The following is a 20,243-nucleotide window of genomic DNA, read 5'->3' on the forward strand; positions in this document are numbered from 1 at the left end:
AAACTGTTTCCAAGGAAGAAGAGAGCACCTTGGGCCTCTAGCAGTTGGTTAACGTATCAATAAATAAGCACCTGCTCCTAGCCAGAGAGATCTAAAGGGTTTTGAAATGCAGAAAGCAGAAGCTGGGGCCTTCTAATGCAAATCCACATTGCTGGCAGCCATGAGGTGAGCTACCTTGCTAGTCTTTACTCAGCTTCAAGGCTACCCTGAGCTCCTACAGAACACGTCTCCCCTCTGACACTGTGTCTGTATGAGACATTTCACAGCAAGGCATGTTCTTCTCTTGTCCTCCACGCACCATGCCTCCTATGGATCTGGGTCTGTGTGCCTGTGCCATTGGAAAACATGAGGCAGACAGCTAAAGACCTTCCTCCAAACATGGGACACAAAGTGTTTGCTGGTCAATCCACCCCCATATCTGGCACAGTCAGTGAGACCAGCAGCTAAACAGGTCAGCCTCTGTCAGGAGAAGAAAGTAGGCTACAGCAGGAAACACTGAGTATGGACTGAGCAGACGAGGGGGGAAGGGAAGATAAAAGGGTACATCCATGAATCTGAAGGAAACCCAGACTACTGGGGTTTTCAACTGCAAAAGGCAAAACCCAGAACTACTTGTTGAGAAGTTGTGGATGCCCTCCCCCAGAAGTGTTCAAGGCCAGGTTGGATGGTGTCATGTCCCAGTTTCTCAGGACAACGACTCAGGTTTGCTGATTCCCAGGTCAGCATTAAGGTGAAATGACACCAGGGATCCTGTAACTCACAAAACTCAACTTTTACTCGCTCACAACAAGAATTGGCATGCTCACCACAAAAACTGGTATGCTTACAACAAAAATTGGCATGAAACTATGTCAGTAAACTGTGCATCAAGCGCTAACCATACATATACTACAGGCCTTGCTTATTTGGGAATCAGTTCAGGGAAGAGAATAAGGAGAGCCCTCCCATTGAGTCACGTGGTTCAGAGTGGACACCCTTGCTTTCTAGACTCCTTCTCAGTGAGGAGCCTAGGGGTGGCTGGACCCACTCCTAGTTCCAGATTTGGTCAACAGTTTATATCTAAAGGGATGAGGTGTAGGAATTACAGAAAAGAGAGAGACACAGAGAGAGTGGAGAGAAAAATATCACCGGTCCTGGGTCCAGCGTTAGTCCGGTCAGCCGAGGGGTCTGGTTCCGGTGGGCTTGCACACCTGGGGCTTCGGTTCGTGCCCTGTTATCGTCCTCGCCCCTCCTTTGGGTGGGCCCTTGAGCTCATTAGGGTAATTAGGTGTCATGAGCACTTTGTGAGCCTTTGGGAAATGGGTCCACAGGCTTAGGGGTCATTTGGGGAGTAACTTCCCCAGCGCTGCAGCCATGATCTTTCGCCATCCACGGTGAGCTGCCCTGCTCAGCACATCAGAGCAGGGAGCTGTGCACCCTCCGGCACGGCCTCCCCCTCCTGTTGCCCATGGGTGCTGATCGGCTGCTTTTCACCTGGGGTTCCTTGCTCTGCAGAGCTCATCATTAAGCAGGACTTGCCCCACCACAATGTTTGAGATATTAATTCTTTCAGTCTCTCACAGATGGGGCTTTGAGCAACCTAGTCTAGTGGAAGGTGTCCCTGCCCATGGCAGGGGGGTCAGAACTAGATGATCTTTAAGGTCCCTTCCAACCCAAACCATTCTATGATACTTACGTAGACCCACCTTGCTGATAGACATGAGGTCCTCCCTTCATCCGAATAATGCCTCCTGCACGGAGTCCTTCACAGTAGGACAGGATTATAAACACTTGCAGGGTAATTTCCAGCAAGGCTACAGTAGAAACAAATTTGCCAGAGCTGGAAAAATGAATCTGTCATCGCAAGATCAGTATTTGCAAGTAAAAGTGTTCAAGTTTAGCTTATGAAATTGTTTGCCTTGGCTTCAAGTCTGTCACTTTTAATGGCTATTTTGTATTTCAGAGGCATAGAAGTGAAGGAGTGCGTTCTTCCATCAAGATTTCAACAACCCCTGGCTTTGGAAATATCTCAGACAGTCCATCTTTCCATTTTTTTGCTGTGCACATGTAAAAAATGGCACGATCTCTACTATTTCAACAGGTGGCTTTTCACTGTAATGTGCTCCGTGTGCTGCGCAAGTCTTTGTTGTGGTCTTTGCGGTAGGGCACCTCCACGAGCACAGTAAGCTCAACCCTTGTACATTAACGTTGACAGTGCAATCCAAAAGTCAAAGTTTTGAAAAAATGATACCAAGCAAATGGATCCACACTGGAAACAAAAAATAAATATAGCAGCTGAAAGCTGGATTCATTTCACATGCCTGAGTGAGAACAAACTGAATCTGTCAGTCAGCAAAGAGAAGTTAGAAGGAATTGTCTCTCAGGAACGCTGCACTCTGCCGTGGATGGGAATGTTTTATCGCGGTCAAGCATGGGACACCTATGCATTTTCATGTCATGTTCCCAGGTAGTGGGAGAAAATTAAATCAGTTGTAAGATTCGTAATAAAAAGCAAGCATGTATCACTTCCTCTCAGCTATCATTGTCTTATCGAGGATCGCAAGGATGAGGTCATTACCTCAGATGAACCTTCTCCAGTATCCTCTTAGGCATTTTGGATCGATCTCACATTTCAAGGGACAAAATAAACCTGAAAGAGAAAACAAAAAAAATGTTCCCAGAAATACTTGTTTACAGGAAGTGCCTCCTGCCTTTTGGCAAGGCTGTTCTGGAGAGGAACACTTCAGCCTTCTGTCAGAAGTGGTCTCCATTCACATTTGGCAGCTTTGGGCACCAAACCCCTATGAACCAGTTCTTGCACAGAACTAGTTAGTACCAAGGCAAAAGTTTTCACTGCACTAGAGACAGGCTTAGGAAAGCCAAAGCTGAAAATAATTCAACATTCCAGTGCAGCAGCAGATTAAATAATTGCTCAAGAAAATGCGTGTAAGGCACACTACTGGTATCACAAGGAATATTTTAGGAAACTGCTATAAAAAAAAAGACAACTATGGATGAAAAATACCCACTTAGCATTTTTTTCCTACAGGGAGGAGCCTACGCTCTCATTTGACTAATTTTTCTGATTACTATTCCATGCCAGCCTTTTTAAACAATGTCATTCAAGGAATCTTACCTGCTGCGCTTTGTCTAAATTGCCTTTAAAATACTTTATCATGCCAAAATAAAAAAGGTCAAAAATTGATTAAACAAACACAATCTGTTTTCCCCCAGGAGGCTAAGTGCTATGCTTTTCCTTTTTGCCCTGTTTCTTCTCCTGCCTCTTTCATGGTTATACAGAGAGTAGAACTGGCAAATAATTTGGGCCAAAGTTAGGCCTAAGTAAGCCTTGCTCATGATGCGTTAGACCAGCAAAACTTAGGCCCAGCATTGAAACTTCCCCAGCAGAAAACCCCTAACTTCAGTTACCACCTTTAACAGGACGGATCTTGACCTGGGTTTTTATCACTGCAGGTTCCTGGGTTGTTGACTTCGGTGAGTCTCATCACAAGGGCAGAGGTCCACACAAAAGCACAGATGTATACAGTGGATTTGCCTCAACCTTTACAAAAAGTGAAGGATAGAAAGAAAGAGTGCTCTGTGTATCTCAGGACGGGTTTTGATGTGCCCAGTTCTAACAATGGGAACTTCGTGAGGTTGCACTGCTGCCCGGGCCGGTTCCCTCCCATTCAACCACGTCGTGTTGTAACCCATCACCAGTTCTAGACTAAAATGACAGACTAGGATTTGGGGCCCTACTGAAATTTGGCCCAGGAGGGATAGTGAAGGTTGAGTTTGGAGCAGTCCATGGGGCACTTACTGAAGGAGAGCTGGACAGGGTTCAAGCCTTCAGCAGTGCGTCTGATCCTGGCATGGGGACCACCCAGCTCACACTTAGCCCACCGTTCATGGGGATGGATGGCCACCATGCTGGGTTCCCATCCATGCACTGCCAGTTCCTGTGCTGCAGAGGGTCCTCTGACCTGCATCTGCATCACCATCAGCCAGGGGGAACCCTAAAATAGCACCCTGCAAATTTGAATGGGAAGAGGGAAGGAGAGAATCAGATTACCTTCAAGGCAAATGGCCCTTTGATATCAAATTCCCAACCTCACAGTAGCAGCAGCTTGATGGTCTCTGGGGACACCAGAGGGGATGGGGAGCAAGTCACTAAATGGTGTGTAGTGACCTAGCATTGCTGCCAGTGGGTGGACGGGCTGGAGAGCTGCTTCTTTCTAATGGTGAGGCTGTGAGCCAGGTCTGGGGCTCGTCCATGGAAGCGTGGAGCGCTCCAGCAACACCAGCCAGCTTAGGAGCTCATGCATTTCAGAAACACACTAAATAAACAAGCGGACCAAGGATCGGTAACCACTGCTCCTGTAGGAAATCTATGCAATGAAAAAGTCATCAGCCCTGCCTTTTTTTATCCATTCCTCTCATTCCTCAGACTGAATTTCTTTCCATGCCATGCTTTCCCACCCCTCAGCCCCCCCCTCAAATGTCTGTTTCCTTCAGAGCTGCAATATTGGCCACCAGCAAGGAAGAAAAAGCTGATAAAAGATGATACACCACTCTCATTATTCCATAGTTTTCTCTTGATGGATTTAGAAAGGTCCCGAATGCAAAGCGAAATTAAATCAGCAGGTAGGAAGAAAGATGCAAAGTGAAATTCAAGATGCTGGAAAGCTGCTTTTCTCCGGAGGTCCTACTCTTCCCTCCGTCCGGAAGACAGGAAAGAGCAGGCTGTTCATGACAGAGGAGAGAAAACTTCTGGGGGTCTTTAGGGGGAACTCAATCAAAGAAATTATTTTCCCACAGACCAGAGCTGAGCAGTGCTTAATGGCTTTTTCCTGATTGAAGAATAAATCAACTATTAATTTATGACCTGAAGTGTATATAACAACCCCCCAAATGTTTTCCAGTTCTGTGAGTAGCGATGCTTGTGTCCTTTCTGTTTGGGTTTGGTTCTCACCAGCTAATTCAGCTCCTGGGCTAAATATTCCTCACAAAGCTTCACGGGCTGTGGCTTCAAAAAAAAAAAAAAAAAAACAACTTAATTAAAAGGCCAGCCATGTGTTTCCAGCATAATATTATATGTGTATGCATAAAGATCCACACGTATTAGATATAAAGTTAAGTGTAAGCACATGGCGGGCTGGAGGGGAGGGCGTTTGCGTGGGGAAGCCAAGGGCCCATGTGCAGGTTACTGGGGGGGGGGAATCCTGTACAGTGTGAGCAGAGGCAGCGCAGAGGGGCTGCTGGGGGGGGGGGGGGAGCACACACCGTCGCTGCCGAGACATCCTGTTAACTGGACCTCTGCGGAATTGATAAATGGCCCTGGATCCCTTTGTTTATTTAAATGGAAGCCAACGTTTTAACAGCAATAAAGGGCAGGCTAAATAATTCGCTGGGCCAGCTATCAAGGCGGGTATGATCTCTGAAATATATGGGCTGCATTTAAGAAACTGAACCCCGCTGAGCCTTCGTTTGTATATACACACTGTTTGGGCAGCAGGTATAAATTGTAAAATGAGATGACAATATTAGCATCTTCCCTTGGCTTCCCCTCGCCGAAAGAAAATCTCAGAGGGAACACTATTCAAGCATTTCCTTTATGCTCATAAGTTAATCAAGAAACATCAGGGAATAAGACAGCTTTATAACTTTCCAGTATAATGCGATACAACTCGCAGACACTGAGTGATTTTACAGTTACCTTTCCAAAGTGTGGCAAACAGAACAACAAGAAGAAAAAAAACTAAACAATGTTTGCCCCTTGCTCTCAAAGGCTGGCAATGGGTTTGCAGGAGAAAATAATGTGTTTGTGACTTCCGAGCCGGCCGCCTACGGACAGAAATAACAACAGTAATGAAGCCACGGAACATCTTGAGCAATTTACGAGAGGATTGTGCTTAAAATATTAAGCGCCGCCACCAAAAAAAAAAAAAAAAAAAAAAAAGAAAAAGAAAAAGCGATCGCTGCTGTTTCAAAGTCAGGGCTCGATCCTGCCACGAATGGGAGTTTTCTTTCGTGATGCCTTTGGCAGCCCCCCTCCCGTTTTATGGCCGAAATAAACCGGTTTCCCCGAAGCACTCCGTGGCCTCGGCTGGGGCGGGGAGGGGTGGTGCAGCCCCCCGGGGAGACCGAATTCCCCCTGGGCAGGTCCCTGCCTTGCCCCGGGGCAGAGCCCCGCTGCTCGGTGCCGGTTCCCGCCCCCCCCCCCAATATCATCCCTCTTCCAGGCGGAAACTTTAACGCCCCTTACACCTCCGAAGCTATAAAGACGACGGTCAGAATGAAAAAATACCCCCCCAAAATCCGCCTCTCTCACCTTCGCCACCCAGGCCCGTGGAAATGGGGGAAAGGGGGAGCAACCTCCCACGATCACTCCCGTTAAGACGCGAGTGGCCTCCCCCGCATCCTCCCCTCCAGGTAGGCCCGGGCAATAACTCCCCCAGGGTCCCCCTTCAAAGGCTTGTGCGAAATTACTTTCCGCCCTTCCCCCGCTCAGCATCTCTTTCGCTGCTCCCCAGCGCTCCCTGTTTTTAGGTTCGGGAGCGATTCCCGCACCGACGCCTTTATCAAGGGAGAAGAGGGAGGGACCGAGAGGGAACCCGGAGGGTCGCCGGGCACCCTCCAGGTTTGCAGCCGCTCCGAGCCCGGCTCCTCTCGGCGAACACCGCCGGAGCATTTCGCTTTTCATCTGCCTTTCACCCGCTCCAACGTTTATAGCTAAACAAGTTCACAGTTTACACACAGTAAAACGTCGATATTGCGCTTAATGGTTACGGAGAAAAGGCTCTTCGCAGGGATCCTCATAAAAGCCCTTTATTTAGTTTCGAGCATTTTCTTGTAATCAATAAAAGTTGGCTGTTATCTCCCGGCGCATTTAGCGAGGAAGTTTATTGCCTGCCGGGCGGATGAAGGGCGAGACAGGAGTGCACGATACAAGGAAGGGACTCCCGAGTCCCTAGATCCGAGCCTCGGATTCGTAAAATATAACCATCCATTACATTGCCGATATCTGGAGCCAGCAAATATATACAGACTATAAATTGTCGCCGGCGGGGTGCGGGCCGGCCGCGGGCGCGGGGGCTCCGCCCGCCCGCATTCCTCCCCGAGGCGGGGGGGCGCCGGGGGGGTCCCCGGCCCATCCATCACCGCCGTTATGATTCTGCGATGCAGCAAATGGGTTGTGTAAAGAGGCAGCGTTTGACAAGGTGGCATGGTTATCCTGTCCAAATGATGCATAATATTAGTATTAGGGCTTAGATCATCGCATGCTTTTAAAATCATCACCGCTAACTAGGGGGGGGGGAGAGTCCTGGGGGCTGCAGGGGGCAAAAGTTTCCATGTAGATAATGATTATAGATGGTGGGATTTATGGGGAGGGGTGCGCGCACAAATAAACACGTCTACTGTAGCCGGAGGGAGGGGCCCGATCCGGCCGGTGCCGCGGAGCCATCCCCCCCCCCCCCCCACCCGCCGCCCTCCCCGCCCGGGGCGGCTTGCGGGAGCGAGGAACGGCAGGGACCGGGGCACCCCGCAGCCCGGGGAAGGCCAGCAGGACTGCACCCCCCCACCCCGGGACACGTCCCCAAGGGCTTGAGGAGAAAGCAGAGACCCTCCCCTCCTCACCCGCCGACTGCTACCCGGTCACGGCTGCGGTCACAGACACTAGTGGGTGGGGGCGGGAAGGGGCTCTCCGGGGATGGAGAAGGGGCCGCTCAGGCCAAACCCTCCACATCAGCATCTGCCCTTAGAAACGGAGTATGGTGAAGAGAATTGTACCGGATGGTTTTTGGGGAGGCGGGCCGGCTCCGTGCCGCATCTCATCCTCCTTCTTCCCGCTTTCCGGGGCTGGGGTCAGGCACAGGCTGGAGGCTCGGGGGTCGCGGCTCAGCTGGGGGTTCTGACCCGGTCCCTGCTTAAACCAGGCAGGGCCGGGCGGGCTCCCCCGCCTGCAGGCAGCCCGCCCGCGGAAGGGTTAAGGGAGACAGTGCCTGAGCCAAGGCAAGAGAGGAAGAAAGGGAGAAACGGAGAAAAGGAGAGCCCCGGCTCCAGCCTTCCCCTCCTGCCTTCCCGATAAACCCCGCCGCCGCTTCCCCGCCCGGGGCACCGCGCAGCGCCCGGTCCCGGCGGGACTGCGGCGCCGTGGCGGGCGGCCTTTTTCCAGGGGAAACGGCTTTGGGCTGCCGCTGGAGTCAGGAAACCTAAAAGGGGGAAGGGGGGGGGGGGTAGAAAGCGCCTCTTAATTCGGCATCTGCGCTGCCGCCTCGCCCGGGGCCGGCACCGGGGCACGGCCCGCGGAGCGGGTTAGCAGAGCCCTGTGACAACGGTGCCGTGAGGAGGATAAAATCCCCGCTCGGCGTGATTTATCAGCCGTTGCTGACCCCTGAATAGTTGGCTTACATGGCTGGTGACACATTACTCGGGAAATGGGGCTGGCATGATTTGTGGCGTGTGTCTCTCCCGCCTCACCCCTACCCCTCTTTTCGGCTGCTGGGCGCAGGATACCCTCCAGCCACTCCGTCCCCTCCATCACCCCCGTCCCCTCCATCATCCCCGTCCCCGCATGCAGGCGGCCGGGGTCACCCCACCGGGCCCGGCCGGGCGGACGGAGGTGGTCCCGGGCAGCCTCCTCTTTTGGTCACCGAGGAAAGGCACTGGTCATCGCGGGGTGGCGGGGGGGGGGGCAGAACAGGCGATGGCAACGAAGGCCGGGAGAGACGGCCTGGGACCAGGCATAGCTGGAGGGGTGTGATGGCTGGAAACCTTTGATTTGGGGTTTGCCTGGAGAACGGGGGTGGAGGAGGGTGGCCTGGGTTTTTTAAGGCAAGCAGAAATTTGATTATAGCGTACGGCAGAGGTCTGTGATTTGCGGTGAGCGGATTTCATTAACTACGGCCGTTTGAGTCCCGGAAAACCCGGTCAGGCCCGCGGGGCCGGGGATGAAGCTGACCCCGAGGGCGGGCGGCGAAAGGGGCTCGGCCGCGGCGCCGGTTCTCCGGGCCGGGGAGAGCCGCGGCGGCTCTGGGCTGCTGCGGCCGCGGGGCTGGCACGGCCGCGGGCGCTGCCCCTGCGGCTCCCTCGGCTCGGCTCGGCTCGGCTCCCCCCGCAGCCCCCGCGGGCCCCTGGGATCGGCCCGGCGGGAGGGGAGGACGGGGGGGCGGCCGCTTTCCCCCTGCCCCTGCTCTCGCTCTCCGCAGGGGGGCCGTGGGGCACAGGGCGCCTTTCGCCCCCCCTCCACTCGTGTCACCTGCCGCAGCCGCCACGGAGGCGAGAGGAGGGTGGGTTGGCTCCCCCCGCCTCGAGGTTTACCTACGGCGTTTCCATTTATGATGATGATGATTGTGGTGGTGATGGTGGAGGCAGCAGCGGGCGGGAGGTGCCCGGAGCGGCAGCGCAGCCCGTCTCTTCGGGGGCTTTCGGGCTGCCTGGCTGCCCGCCGGCGGAGAAGTGGTATCGGGTCTAATTGCCGTCAACGAATGTCACCGGCAGAAGGAAAAACAAAAGCTGCCTCCAAAGATCCCGGAGCAGAATTTGGCAAGGCTCCTAAAGACACCAATTAGCAAAGGCTAAACCCATTAATGAAGTGGCGGCTCTCTGGTTTCAGCCAGGTGGTGCAGATCAGAGCGCCTGTATCTGCAACAGAGCTCCGCTTCCCTCCAGCCAGGACCTCACAGCAAACCTCCACATCAATAATACGCTTAATGGATCTCATTAGGGCTGGGGCCGCGAGTCCCGGCCTGGGAGCAGGGGAGGCGAGGGGATCAGGGGGGCAGCGCTTCCCCCCGCCGCGCCGCGGAGGGACGGGCTCCCTTCCCCCGTGGGGCGATGCTCCCCCCGCAGGTACCTGGCGCTCCCCGCTACCTGCCCGAGCTCGTGGCTTTGGGCAAACGCCGTTTCTAGACGGCTCTTTCGAACAAACGAGAACCTCGGCATCGCCTCGCCGGGCTCACCAAATCACCACCGGCCCCCCCCCCCCGCCTCCATCCGAGCACCCTCAGCCCGCCGAGCTACGAGCACCCTCGGCCGTGCGGGCTGCGGAAGGTGCCGGGGCACGACCCCGGGTCGGGGCCGTGGAAGAGGAGGGAAGGGGCTTCTGCAAACTGATCTAAAAAGAAAAGCGTCCAGAGCTCACCTCTGTAAAAGGGGACAGGGGAGAAGGGAGGAAATATTTCCGCTTCGGCCAGGGGAAAACATAAAAAAGAGGAGGGAAAAGGAAAGCCGGGGTAGGATAAGCTCGGCCGAGGTGAGCTAGAATATTTAGCTGATGGAGGTGGACTATGAAAGGAGACTTCATATTTCTCTCCGAGGAGTCTCTCCAGGTCCGCAGCCGAGAATACACACAGCAAACGTTGTGCTTGAATTATAGCTGAGGGTTTGCTTTATTTGAATTCACTGGTGTTTATTTAAGAAAGTGAATAAAGGTTTTGTGTAAACAGCCATTATTTCTGATGAGCGCTCAACAGCAATAAGAAGGGGGTGGTTTTTTTAGTCGAGATTGTGGCAAAAGTTGACATTTCGGAGATTGCAGTTTGTCTTGCCGACGCCAGGCAGTCCCGAGGCATGAACTGCAGGGAAAGCTGTGTGTGCCTGTGAGTGTGAAACGGCGATGCCGAGCGAACCGGGGTCTGAAAACAATTATTTTTTAAGACATCAGCTTAAGCCCGACATTAAAATAAAATAAAAATATTTTCCTAAGGAACGGGGCCGGTCTCGCTCAGCTAACGAGGGAGGCTAACTCAGGTTTCGCTGCCGCCGGCCCCGCACCCGCGGGGCTCTGCGGGGGGGGGGGGCAGCGCCGACCCAGCGGGGCCGCGGCGGACCCCCCCCCCGCCCCCCCACCTTCCCCCCCGCCAGGCGGGGCAGCGGCGGACCCCAACGCGAGCTCCTCGCCCGGCCCTTTTTGCACCGTAAAATCGCTTGCTTAAAATATTGCGTCTGTTTTGTTTTAGTATTGTTATTTTTTTTTCTTCTAACGTGGCTGTTATTTCCGAGGTTGACTCGGGTCTCTTTGGAGAGGGGAGGTTTCTGGTAAGAAATCAGGCGAGAAGAAAAGGATCTCGTTGGGCTTCTTAACACAGCGCCCGGGGGAGGTGGGGGTTATTGGTAAGCTGTTCCCCGGGAAGGAGCTCGGCAGGAGCTCCTGCGCATCTCTGCGGGTGTGGACGCTCGCAGACGGGGCTGGGATGCCGGAGCGGCGGGGAGAGGCCTCCCGCTTCATTATTAAACCGGTTTCCCACACATGCCACGCAGGGACGGGGCAGGGAAACCTCTGCTCTCCGTGCGGCAGCGTGTATCGCTCCCGTTCCTTGGTGTCCCGCACAACCCCTCGTCTGAAATAAGCCCGACAGACCTCTGCCCGGCACCCGGGAGGGGAAAGAGGAGCGGGTGGGTGCCGGAAAGCCTGGCCTGGCCGGGGCCGCGGAGACCGGGGGCAGAGCCGGAGAAACCCCTCCCGGCCCCTCCGCGGGGACCCCGGCCCCCGCCGGGCAGGGCGAGCCACGCCGACACAGACCCGTTGCGGCGAGTGGGTGCAGCCCAAGGGATTTGGGATCGGCTGGCACGGGTCTGAAAAGAGTCACAACGGATTTAAGGGGGAGTAAAGAGACCGCCCGAAAAGCTGCGACCCCCACTTTGAAGACCGTCGAAGAACCGGATCGGCGGGGGAACCGTGGGCTCGGGCGTTTCGCCTTCAGAAATAACCAGCATCGGAGAAGCCTTTCGTGTTATCAGGCGATGATAAAGCAAACTAAAAAGAGGCACCCCGGGGCTTTTTTGGACCTGTTCGGGGCGGGGGTGTTGCATTGCGCTGCTGACAGGTCGACTTTGCCGACGAACGGCGATCGAGCTGCCCGCAGTCACGACACTGTCCCGGCTTTTTTCCACAGAAATTTAGCAGTAACTGCAGCCTCGCAGGACCGGGCAAACTCCCTTCCCTGTCGAGACGGGCACAAATCCCTCCATCCGCGCATCTTTCCCCAATCTCGTTTTCGTGGGTTTGCTCTACCTGCCCGAGGACGTGCGCAACGGCAGCAATGGGGGAGAGATATTATATTTTTTTTCCCTGTCGTTGGGGGATAGGAAATAAAAATACCCTCCCGGCTCCACCCAGAGCAGAAGCCCGGGGTGCGCGGAGCGAGAGGGCCGGGAGGCAAAACCAGACGCAGGGCGAAGGAATTTTATCCCAGCTCTTTCATTCGGATCTGAGCATCTTTCTCCGTAGCCTGAGTCCCAACAGTGTTATTTTTTTCCCCTTTTGCAGTGTTATCTTAAAAAGGTGCCATACAGGCGCTGCCCTTGCTCTCTCCCTGACCCGGGGTCCAGGCGGGCATTGCTCTCCCGTTATTTGGGGAGGCCGGGGCGGGGGGACGGGACCTGCCCCCGCGCAGCCAGCCCTGCGCTTGGAGGAGGCGCAGATTCCTCTAAGCCAAGGGAAGAGAACCTCTTTCCCGACGCGCTTTTCATTTCTCATCCGACAAGAGCCACCTCCAACCCCTCTCTCCCGCGTGGGTTAGTCTTTAGGAAGCAAAACTAAGAGGCAAACAAATTCCTGCGTGTCCGTGAGCCGCACCACGGTGGTTTATCGGAGAAGAAACAGTCATGTGTCACTGGACATCTGTCCCGCGGTTTCCCTTGCTCTTAGGCGAAGTTATAACCCCACGGCAAACCCCGCGCTGACGGGCGCAGCAGCGGCCCTAGGGACAGCCGCTTTTGGGGGGCTGGAAGCGAACTGCAGGGCCGGCTCCGCGCCCCGAAGAGCCGAGACACACCCCCCCCGTTTCCTCCCTGTCGGTGTTTTAAAGGCAGAACCAATTTACAGCCCCTTCCAGATCCTTGCCCCCCACTTCCCTGTCCCAGCAGGGCTCGGACGGGGACAGCCCCCCGGGTGCGCTGCCCTGCGCGGGCGCTGCGCGCACCCCGGGGGCGCAGCAGAGCTTTGTCTTCCTCCTGGAAATCTCCCTGCCCGTCGCGGCTCTGGCGAAGCTCGGTTATGCCTTATTTGCCACTTCACCCGTCCCCTCTTCGCCCAGCAAGACGGCCTCTTGGCTCGCCGTTTGCCCCAGCTCCTTTTCCCCCAGTGCTCGTGGCGGGGCGGGGGGATGCTCTCGGCATTTCTTTCTCCTTCCTCAGGTGTTTGCTCCTGCCGGAGACACACACACCCCACACACACACCCACACACACCCCGCTAGCAGGGGTGGCCCCGAGGAGCGTGTCCTCCCCGGCAAACCCCCCCGGCCCCGAAGGATTTCTCGCCTGAGCCCTCCGGGAAGCAGCAGGCCGGGGCCGGGCGCTCGCCCGCCTCCGCATCGCCGGAGGACACCGGGAATTTTTCGGTCCCTCGCCTGATTTCTCCGTCTCCCCCTTCTTTCTAACGGTGTCACAGGCTCAGCGCCCATCGGCCCAGAATGGAGGGGGGGGGGGGGGGGCGGCGGCTTCACCTGCCCTCGCCCTAACCTCCCTGGGCAGGATCAGGCCTCCCCCGGCCCCGCGCGGGTTGGAAAGCCGAATTGCTCCGCTTAGGGCCTCGCAAAGCCCCGAGGCAGAAAACACGCTTCCCGGTGGGCAAGGACGGGGGATCCTCACCGCTGCGGCTTTCTCTTTAATCGGTGCTGCTCGGCAAGGGAGGAGGGGGATGCAGGCTGAGAAGCGGCCCCCCCCGTCTTCCCCCGTGCCCCGGCAGGAGCGGAGCACCGGGCACCGCGGCGCTTTCTATTTATGCGAGGAGCGAAGCCGACGCTGAACCCGAGCGGAGCCGGCGGATCCCGGCCCGGACCCCAGGGGAGCCCCGGGGGGGGGCCGCCCGGCCGCACGCCCCGGCCCTGCCTCCCGGGGAGGGCACCCAGCCCCACAGAACCCTCCGAGGTGGGGGGGGCAGGAGCTGCCTTGCCCCCCCCCCCCCCCCGGCCCAGCCCCGCGGGGCTCCGCGCTCCCGCCCGCCGCCGCGGCCCGATCCTGCGCTCGGCCTCCGCGCCGCATATAGAGCCTGCGTGACGTCACAGCGCGCCCCCCCGGCCGCATGGCTACGCTGTGACGTCACAGAGCATTACCTCCCCTACCCCGCCGCGGGGGCTTGCGGAGAGGTGCACGGCAAATCGGAACGACACCAAAGCAAAGCAAACACGCCCCCCACCCACCCCCCCGCACCCCCAAACGGCCCCGCCGGCTCTTGGCAGTGCCCCTGAGAGTCGCCGGGAGTCACACACTCCGGTCCCGCCTTGCATCACAAACCGAAAGGCACTTCACAACACACATATACGTATGTACGCACATGCGGATCTACAAATGTAATTGGCAAGTTTCTCACCGGGGGCACAATTTTGCGTAATCAAATCCGGTCCTTGTCATCGCCTCCATGAGAAAAGGAAGGGGGAAAGAAAAAAAAACCCAAGGAGAAGGCTGCCTCGGGAGGCTTTCAAGGCGAGGAGAGACAGTGGCTGCCTTTGAGCCGGGCGAAGGGAGCTGGGGCAGCCTCAGCAGCCCTCTCCCCTGGTCAACAGACTGACGTGGTTACAAACCATAGCAAACATTTTATTTACAGGAGATATATATATATATTTATATATTTTTGTCAGTGCAGTATTTCTTGGCCGGATTATTCGAAGCAACACGTTGCAACCGATGAGGACGTTGGCAAAATACTTCACATTGTAAATTGTCTGGGGAGGGTTTGGGGAAGAGAGGGATTTCGGAGCACGTTCTCGGAGTCCCTCGCTCGGATTTTCCTGGAGAGGACAAGGGGCGGGAGACGGAGAATAAAATAAAATTAAAAAAAAAAAAAAAGAAAAAAAATCAGAGAAATCCCGCTCTCCTGCGAGCAGCGTGGAGGGAGAGGCGGCCGCCTCACGCACGGCCGTCCCGGGGCCGGGGCTCCCCGCTCCGCCCGCGTCCTCGGCCCCTCGCCCCGGGCCGGGCCGGGCGCTGGCCGCGGGCGGGAGCGGGCCGGTGCCGTGCCGGCAGTTGCCGCGCTCCCGGGGCGGAGGAAGGGAGATAAATTAGCGCGCAGGTCCCGGGCGCGGGTGCCGCGGGGCCGCCCCGTCTATAGGCCGCTCCGCGGCTCGGGGCTGGCGGCGGCGGCGGGCGGCGGCGGCGGCGGCGGCGGCGGCGGGGAGGGGAGGCCGGGGCTGCCGGAGGACTTGCCGAGCCCGGCGGCGGGCAGGCTCCGCTCGGCTCCCTCAGTCCGTTCCGTGTCGCTGGGGGCCATGTCGAGGGAGTCGGCGTCGCTGCTGTCGCTGTCGCCCTCGGAGCGGCTGGGGCTGCGCTCGGGCTCCCCGGCGGCGGTGGCGGCGGCGGGCGGTGCGCCGGGTCGCTGGGCCGCCGGCTCCGGCTCCGGCTCCGGCGGCGGCTCCTTGTCCTTCTGGGCCTGCGCCTCCTTGGAGTGCCGCCATTTCATCCGCCGGTTCTGGAACCACACCTTCACCTGCGGCCGCGCCGCCCTCAGACGGGCGGCACGGCCCCCACCGCGCACCGCGCACCGCGCACCGCACCGCACCGCGCACTGCACCGCACCGGCCCCAGCGCCTTCCACCGGGGGCGGGCAGCAAGGGGCTGCCCACACCCTTACGCGACTAAGGTGGCTGTATTTTTTCCCTCCTTCTAGTTCGCGTGTTTAAATACCAAACGCCCCCCCCCCCCCCCCCCCGGTACTGTTTCGGGGTTTTGTTCTTTGGGGTTTTTTTTTTCCTCCCTCCTTCTACTTCTTCCAGGAAACCAAACCTTGCTCAAGAAACCACAGCGTTATACAATTCTGTGCGCTGCGGGCCCTGAATAGTGGAATCATTACAGACAGAGTGGCGTTTAATGATTCCGTTTGAAGAAGAGTTTTCACTTCCCGAGAACTAAGGATTTCACAACGCGGGGAGAGATTTAGAAAAAAAAAAGGGGGGGTGTGTGCATTAAAAATAGTGTGTTCGCTTCTGCTTCCTTTGACCTAAACTGCCTCCCACAGCGAGTTGCACTTCAATAAAGCGCCCACTGATGATCTGCCCCGGCCCCACTCGCCTCTCCGCTCGGCCTGCTCGGCCGTGGCCAAAACAAAGGCGAAAGCTCCGCGCCGGGCCGCGAAACGCCGCGGAACCTGCGCGCAGGAGATGCTCGGGGCGAGGGCCCGCTCCTCAGCCAGCCCTGCCGAAGGTTAAGGGAAAACGCTCTGCAACCGCCTTCCCCCCCCCCCCCACCTCCGATATCCCTCTAAACTGGAAGTAAGATTTGAAATAAAACCGAAGCCGTTCTTACTTGAGCATCTGTCAGCCCCAGCATCGCCGCCAGTTGCTTTCTGTCCGGTTTGGTGACATATTTCTGGATTTCGAACCGTTTTTCTAAACCTTTCCTCTGCAGGTTGGAAAAAACAGCCCTGGACCAGGAGCGTTTCCTCTTGTACGTCTGGGGCAGCGTGTCCTTGGTTAAAACTGCGTACGGACCTGGCGGGGGTAGAAGAGAGGGGGGAGAGAGAGGGAGACGCCGTTATTAATATCGATGCCTGAAAGGGAGCCTTAACTCGATCAAAATAACAGCTGGACTGCGGTGTGCAGGGAAGGCCCGGGCCGGCCCGGGCTTCCTCGGGCAAGGATGGAGCGGTCTGGAACCCGAATTTCTTCCTCTCCCCCCTCCCCGCCTCTTCTCTCTCGGCCCAGGTATTATTTTTGTACTAGATGCGATGGTCCTTTGGGTCAGGCCCTAGCCGGCTCTTCCTCCCCCCCCACGCAGCCCGGCTTTCGCCCAAAATCTGAGCCTCGCTAGAAAACACACGCCCTGGCCTTTCAAAAGCGCCCGGCGAGTCCCTCCGGGAGGAGAGCGCCTGGGCCGGGGGGGGGGGAGGGGGGGGGCTGCTGCGGGACGGAGGGCCCTGCGCCACGGGAGGGTCGACGAGGGACGAGCTGTACCTGGAAAAGTGTCTTGAAACTGGTGCTGAACTGAGCTCCTTGGGTTTGTGTTTAAGGGACCCAGAATAGCAGAGGCCTCGTTAATGGGGTCTAGAGACGCGAAGAACTGGCCGGCGGAAGGCTGCAAGTTGGGGAGATGAACCCCAGTTTGGCGGCTGGTAGTTAATAAGGAGGTCAGATCTGCGAGCACAGGAACAAGGAGAGCTCTGTTACACCGCGGTCGAAACCGACCCCCCGGCACGCTCCGGGCGACGGGGCCGGGTCCCCGGCCGGAGGGGCTGGCGGGGACGGGGGGGGGGACACACACACCGGGCAGCCGCCTCCTCGCCCCGGGGGCTCTCCTCGGGAGAGGGGGCCCTGCCCCGGCAGTCAGACATCCTCCGGTATATTCACTCCCTTGCTCAGGATGTTTACACGCCGCGAGGGGAGACGGATTGCAGCGAAAGCCTTTAAAACGGGCTCTGCCCTCTGAGGCAAAAAATCCTCGGGCCGCTTCGGGAAGCGAGGGCCGTTGCCTTCGCTATTTTTACGCTATCGCTAATTTGTCCCAGCGGCGCAAGTCCTGTGCCGCGGGCTGCTGCCGTGCGCGGGGCCGGGGGGGGGGGCGGGGGGGGGGCAGGGGGTATTTTAGTGAGCGCTATTAGAAACCCGGATTTATAACGCTTTTTTTCAGAACTCTCTTCTCGGCTAGATCGAAAAGTTTTCAAATCGCGGGTATACTCGCTAAAAATAACGGTAGAATGAATAAAAGAGCCCCAAGAGCGCTAGCGGGGAAAGCGGACAAGCCAATTTCTCTACCTCTCAGCGTGTTGCCTTCCTTGACTTTGGGGTCAAACTCCGCCGATAAAATGCGGTCGATGCCGAATTTCAGGTCCTTGCTGGCGGGCGCCGGCGCCGAGCAGTGGAGTGGGCGGAAAGAAAGGGGGGGGGGGGGAAGGGGGGGAACGGGAGCGAAGAAGCAACAAGAGCTGAAGAAGCCGAAGCCGAGCGAGGGGGACGTGATGCGGGGGGGGGGGGCTGGTGGTGGGGGGTAGGGAGGGGCGGAGGCGGAGAGCGGCGAGAGGCGCGGCGGGAAGGCGGCGGCGGCGGGGGCGTCGGGGGCCACGACGGGCGTGGGCCGGAGCGGCGAGGCGGCGGCGTGGAAGGCACCGCCGTGATGGACGGCTCCCAGAGTCGCCGGCATCCCGGTGCCGGGACCTCCGGGCAGGCTGTCGGCGGATCCTCCCGCCGCTTCGCCGCCGGCGTGGAGGATGTCGGCGATGCAGAAGGACGGCTTCTTCGCCGCCGCGGCGTCCAGAGGGAAGCAGCCGCCGGCTGCCGGCCCCGATGCCGAGCAGTACGCCGCTGACCACAAGCTGAAGTTGGAGGCGTAGAAAGGAGCCAGCCCGGCCGTGTACATCCTGCCCGGGGACGGGGACGCGCCGCTCCGCCGCTCAGCTCCCGGGTGCGCGCAGCGGAGCTGCCCGCCGCCCCGGGCGCATGGGGAGGGATGGTGGGGCGAGAGGAGGCTGGCGGAGCACTTGCCGTAGGGGCAAGGAGGGAAAACCAACCTCTCCCTCCCCCAGAAAAAAAAAAAAAAAAAAAAAAAAAAAAGGAAAAAGTCCCCCGAACCCACGGCGAGACGAAGAGAGCGAGCGGGCGAAGAGCGGAGCGGCGCAAACAAAACAAACCCAAACCAAACCAAACCCCCTTTCCTCGCACTGGGGAGAAAAGAAAAAAAAAAAAAAAAAGAGAAAATCCACCCCTCCCCAAAACTTTCTGTGGCAACGACACTCCCGGCTCCGGAGAAGTCTTCGTTCCCTCCCCACGCCCAATCCGCGAGCCGCGGGGCCGGGCAGTACCGCCCGCCGACACGCCCACGCAGGGCCGGGTCGCGGGTACGGGCCACCGCGCCGCCAGCGCGCAGTTGCGCGCTGGCGGCGCGGTGGCCCGTACCCGCGACCCGGCCCTGCCCGGTTTGCCCCGCAAGGTACCCACCCCCCCCCCCTTAAATTCCTCCCTCGACTTCGAAACACCCCCCAACCCCCCCCAAAAATAGCGCAAGGGCGTTGCGCCTGCCGCCGCGATTTCCAAACGTTTGAAAGAAAGGCGCAGGAAAATTCTCTCGCGGTTGGAGGCAGGCTGGTCCTCTTGGACATTATTCCCAAGGAAATGTGTTTCTTTCCCGGATAAATGAGCCTGGGATGGTCTGGAAGAAAATGAGTCTGTGTCGATGCACGTAACGTATTTATGAGAGCTCCGAGGTACTCTGGGCCCAGGACACGTTGGATCCTGCATTAGCAGCGACTAATTAATTAATCGTATTTTGTCGACAATGCAATTTTATAGATTTTTACCGTCTTCTCCAGCCCGGTGGCTGCGTCTGCTTCCACACCAATTTCACCTTAAAAACTAGTTTGTAATTTTGCAAAGCTTCGACAACCGAATTACCCCCATTTTTTTTAGAATACAATCATAAGCTATATTCGCTGCAATAATTTAGGGACAAATTTATCAAAGCGTCTCTTGCGCTTTTTTTGCTCCCCTCTAACATCCACATTTGTCCCGACCCGACTCTGAAAAAGAACGTTTTTTAATATTAGTTTTCGTACATGTAAACCAGTCGCTGCCGTTTTGAGCAGGCTCCCGAATCGGACGATTGCAGGTTTGCTTTGATTTTGCTTCCAAAAAAATTTTTTTTTTCCCCAAATACCTTCCCAAATTCTGAAGGTTTTCGGGGAACCGCCAGAAAGGCAAACTATTTTTTCTTTCGCCAGGTATGAAGACGTAGCTTCTGTGTGAATATTGAAACCACCTGCGAGCGAGAGTGAACGCGTTCCTTAGCCATAACCGTGCGCACGGGTAAAGGTGAGGCGGGTTCCCCAGGAACAGCCAGGCACCGCTTTGCTTTGGTTTGGTTTTTATTAACGAGACGAAACCGAAAAATAAAGACGGGCTGGCTTGCCAAGATGTGTCCGAAAACCGAAGGCGGCGAAAGAAAGGGTTTATTAGGTTTCAACTTTTCCTGCTTCGACAGCGGAAAGCCCCTTTTCCTTGCATCTTTCCCCCCCCTCCTTTATCCCCTCCGCGCAGATGACCCGAGCGCCAGCCTCTTGCTCTCAAACCGGATCAAACGACTCCGGTTTCACTTGGGTTTCCACCGCCGGGCAGAGCCGTGCCATCAGCCCGCCTGAGGGAAGGGCAACGAAGTCTGCTCTGCCCGCTGCACCCCAGCTGCACACCGCTTCGTGCGTTTATTACCGGAACTGCCATTGACACCGACACCGTTGCGGTGCCATCCCGGGGCTGCTCGCCAGGCAGTCGCGGGGGGGGGGGGGGGGGGGGAGAAAAACAAGACCCCAAACCAAAACACGGGGTTTTCCTTCTTTTTTAGG

General features: G+C 57.1%; 1 protein-coding gene across 1 annotated transcript; it reads right to left on the minus strand.

Moving 5' to 3' along the window:
- Positions 1–14,497: 14,497 nt before the first annotated feature.
- On the minus strand, positions 14,498–18,633 carry HLX (H2.0 like homeobox). The gene is made up of 4 exons (XM_030036094.2): positions 17,668–18,633; positions 16,870–17,049; positions 16,223–16,407; positions 14,498–15,407 (listed from the first exon to the last, which is right to left on the minus strand). The coding sequence occupies exons 1-4, from the start codon at positions 18,266–18,268 to the stop codon at positions 15,027–15,029; spliced, it is 1,347 nt and encodes a 448-aa protein (XP_029891954.1). The 5' UTR covers positions 18,269–18,633; the 3' UTR covers positions 14,498–15,026.
- Between the last annotated feature and the right edge of the window lie 1,610 nt (positions 18,634–20,243).

This window comes from Aquila chrysaetos, chromosome 13 (assembly GCF_900496995.4).
Source record: "Aquila chrysaetos chrysaetos chromosome 13, bAquChr1.4, whole genome shotgun sequence".
Classification (NCBI taxonomy): domain Eukaryota; kingdom Metazoa; phylum Chordata; class Aves; order Accipitriformes; family Accipitridae; genus Aquila; species Aquila chrysaetos.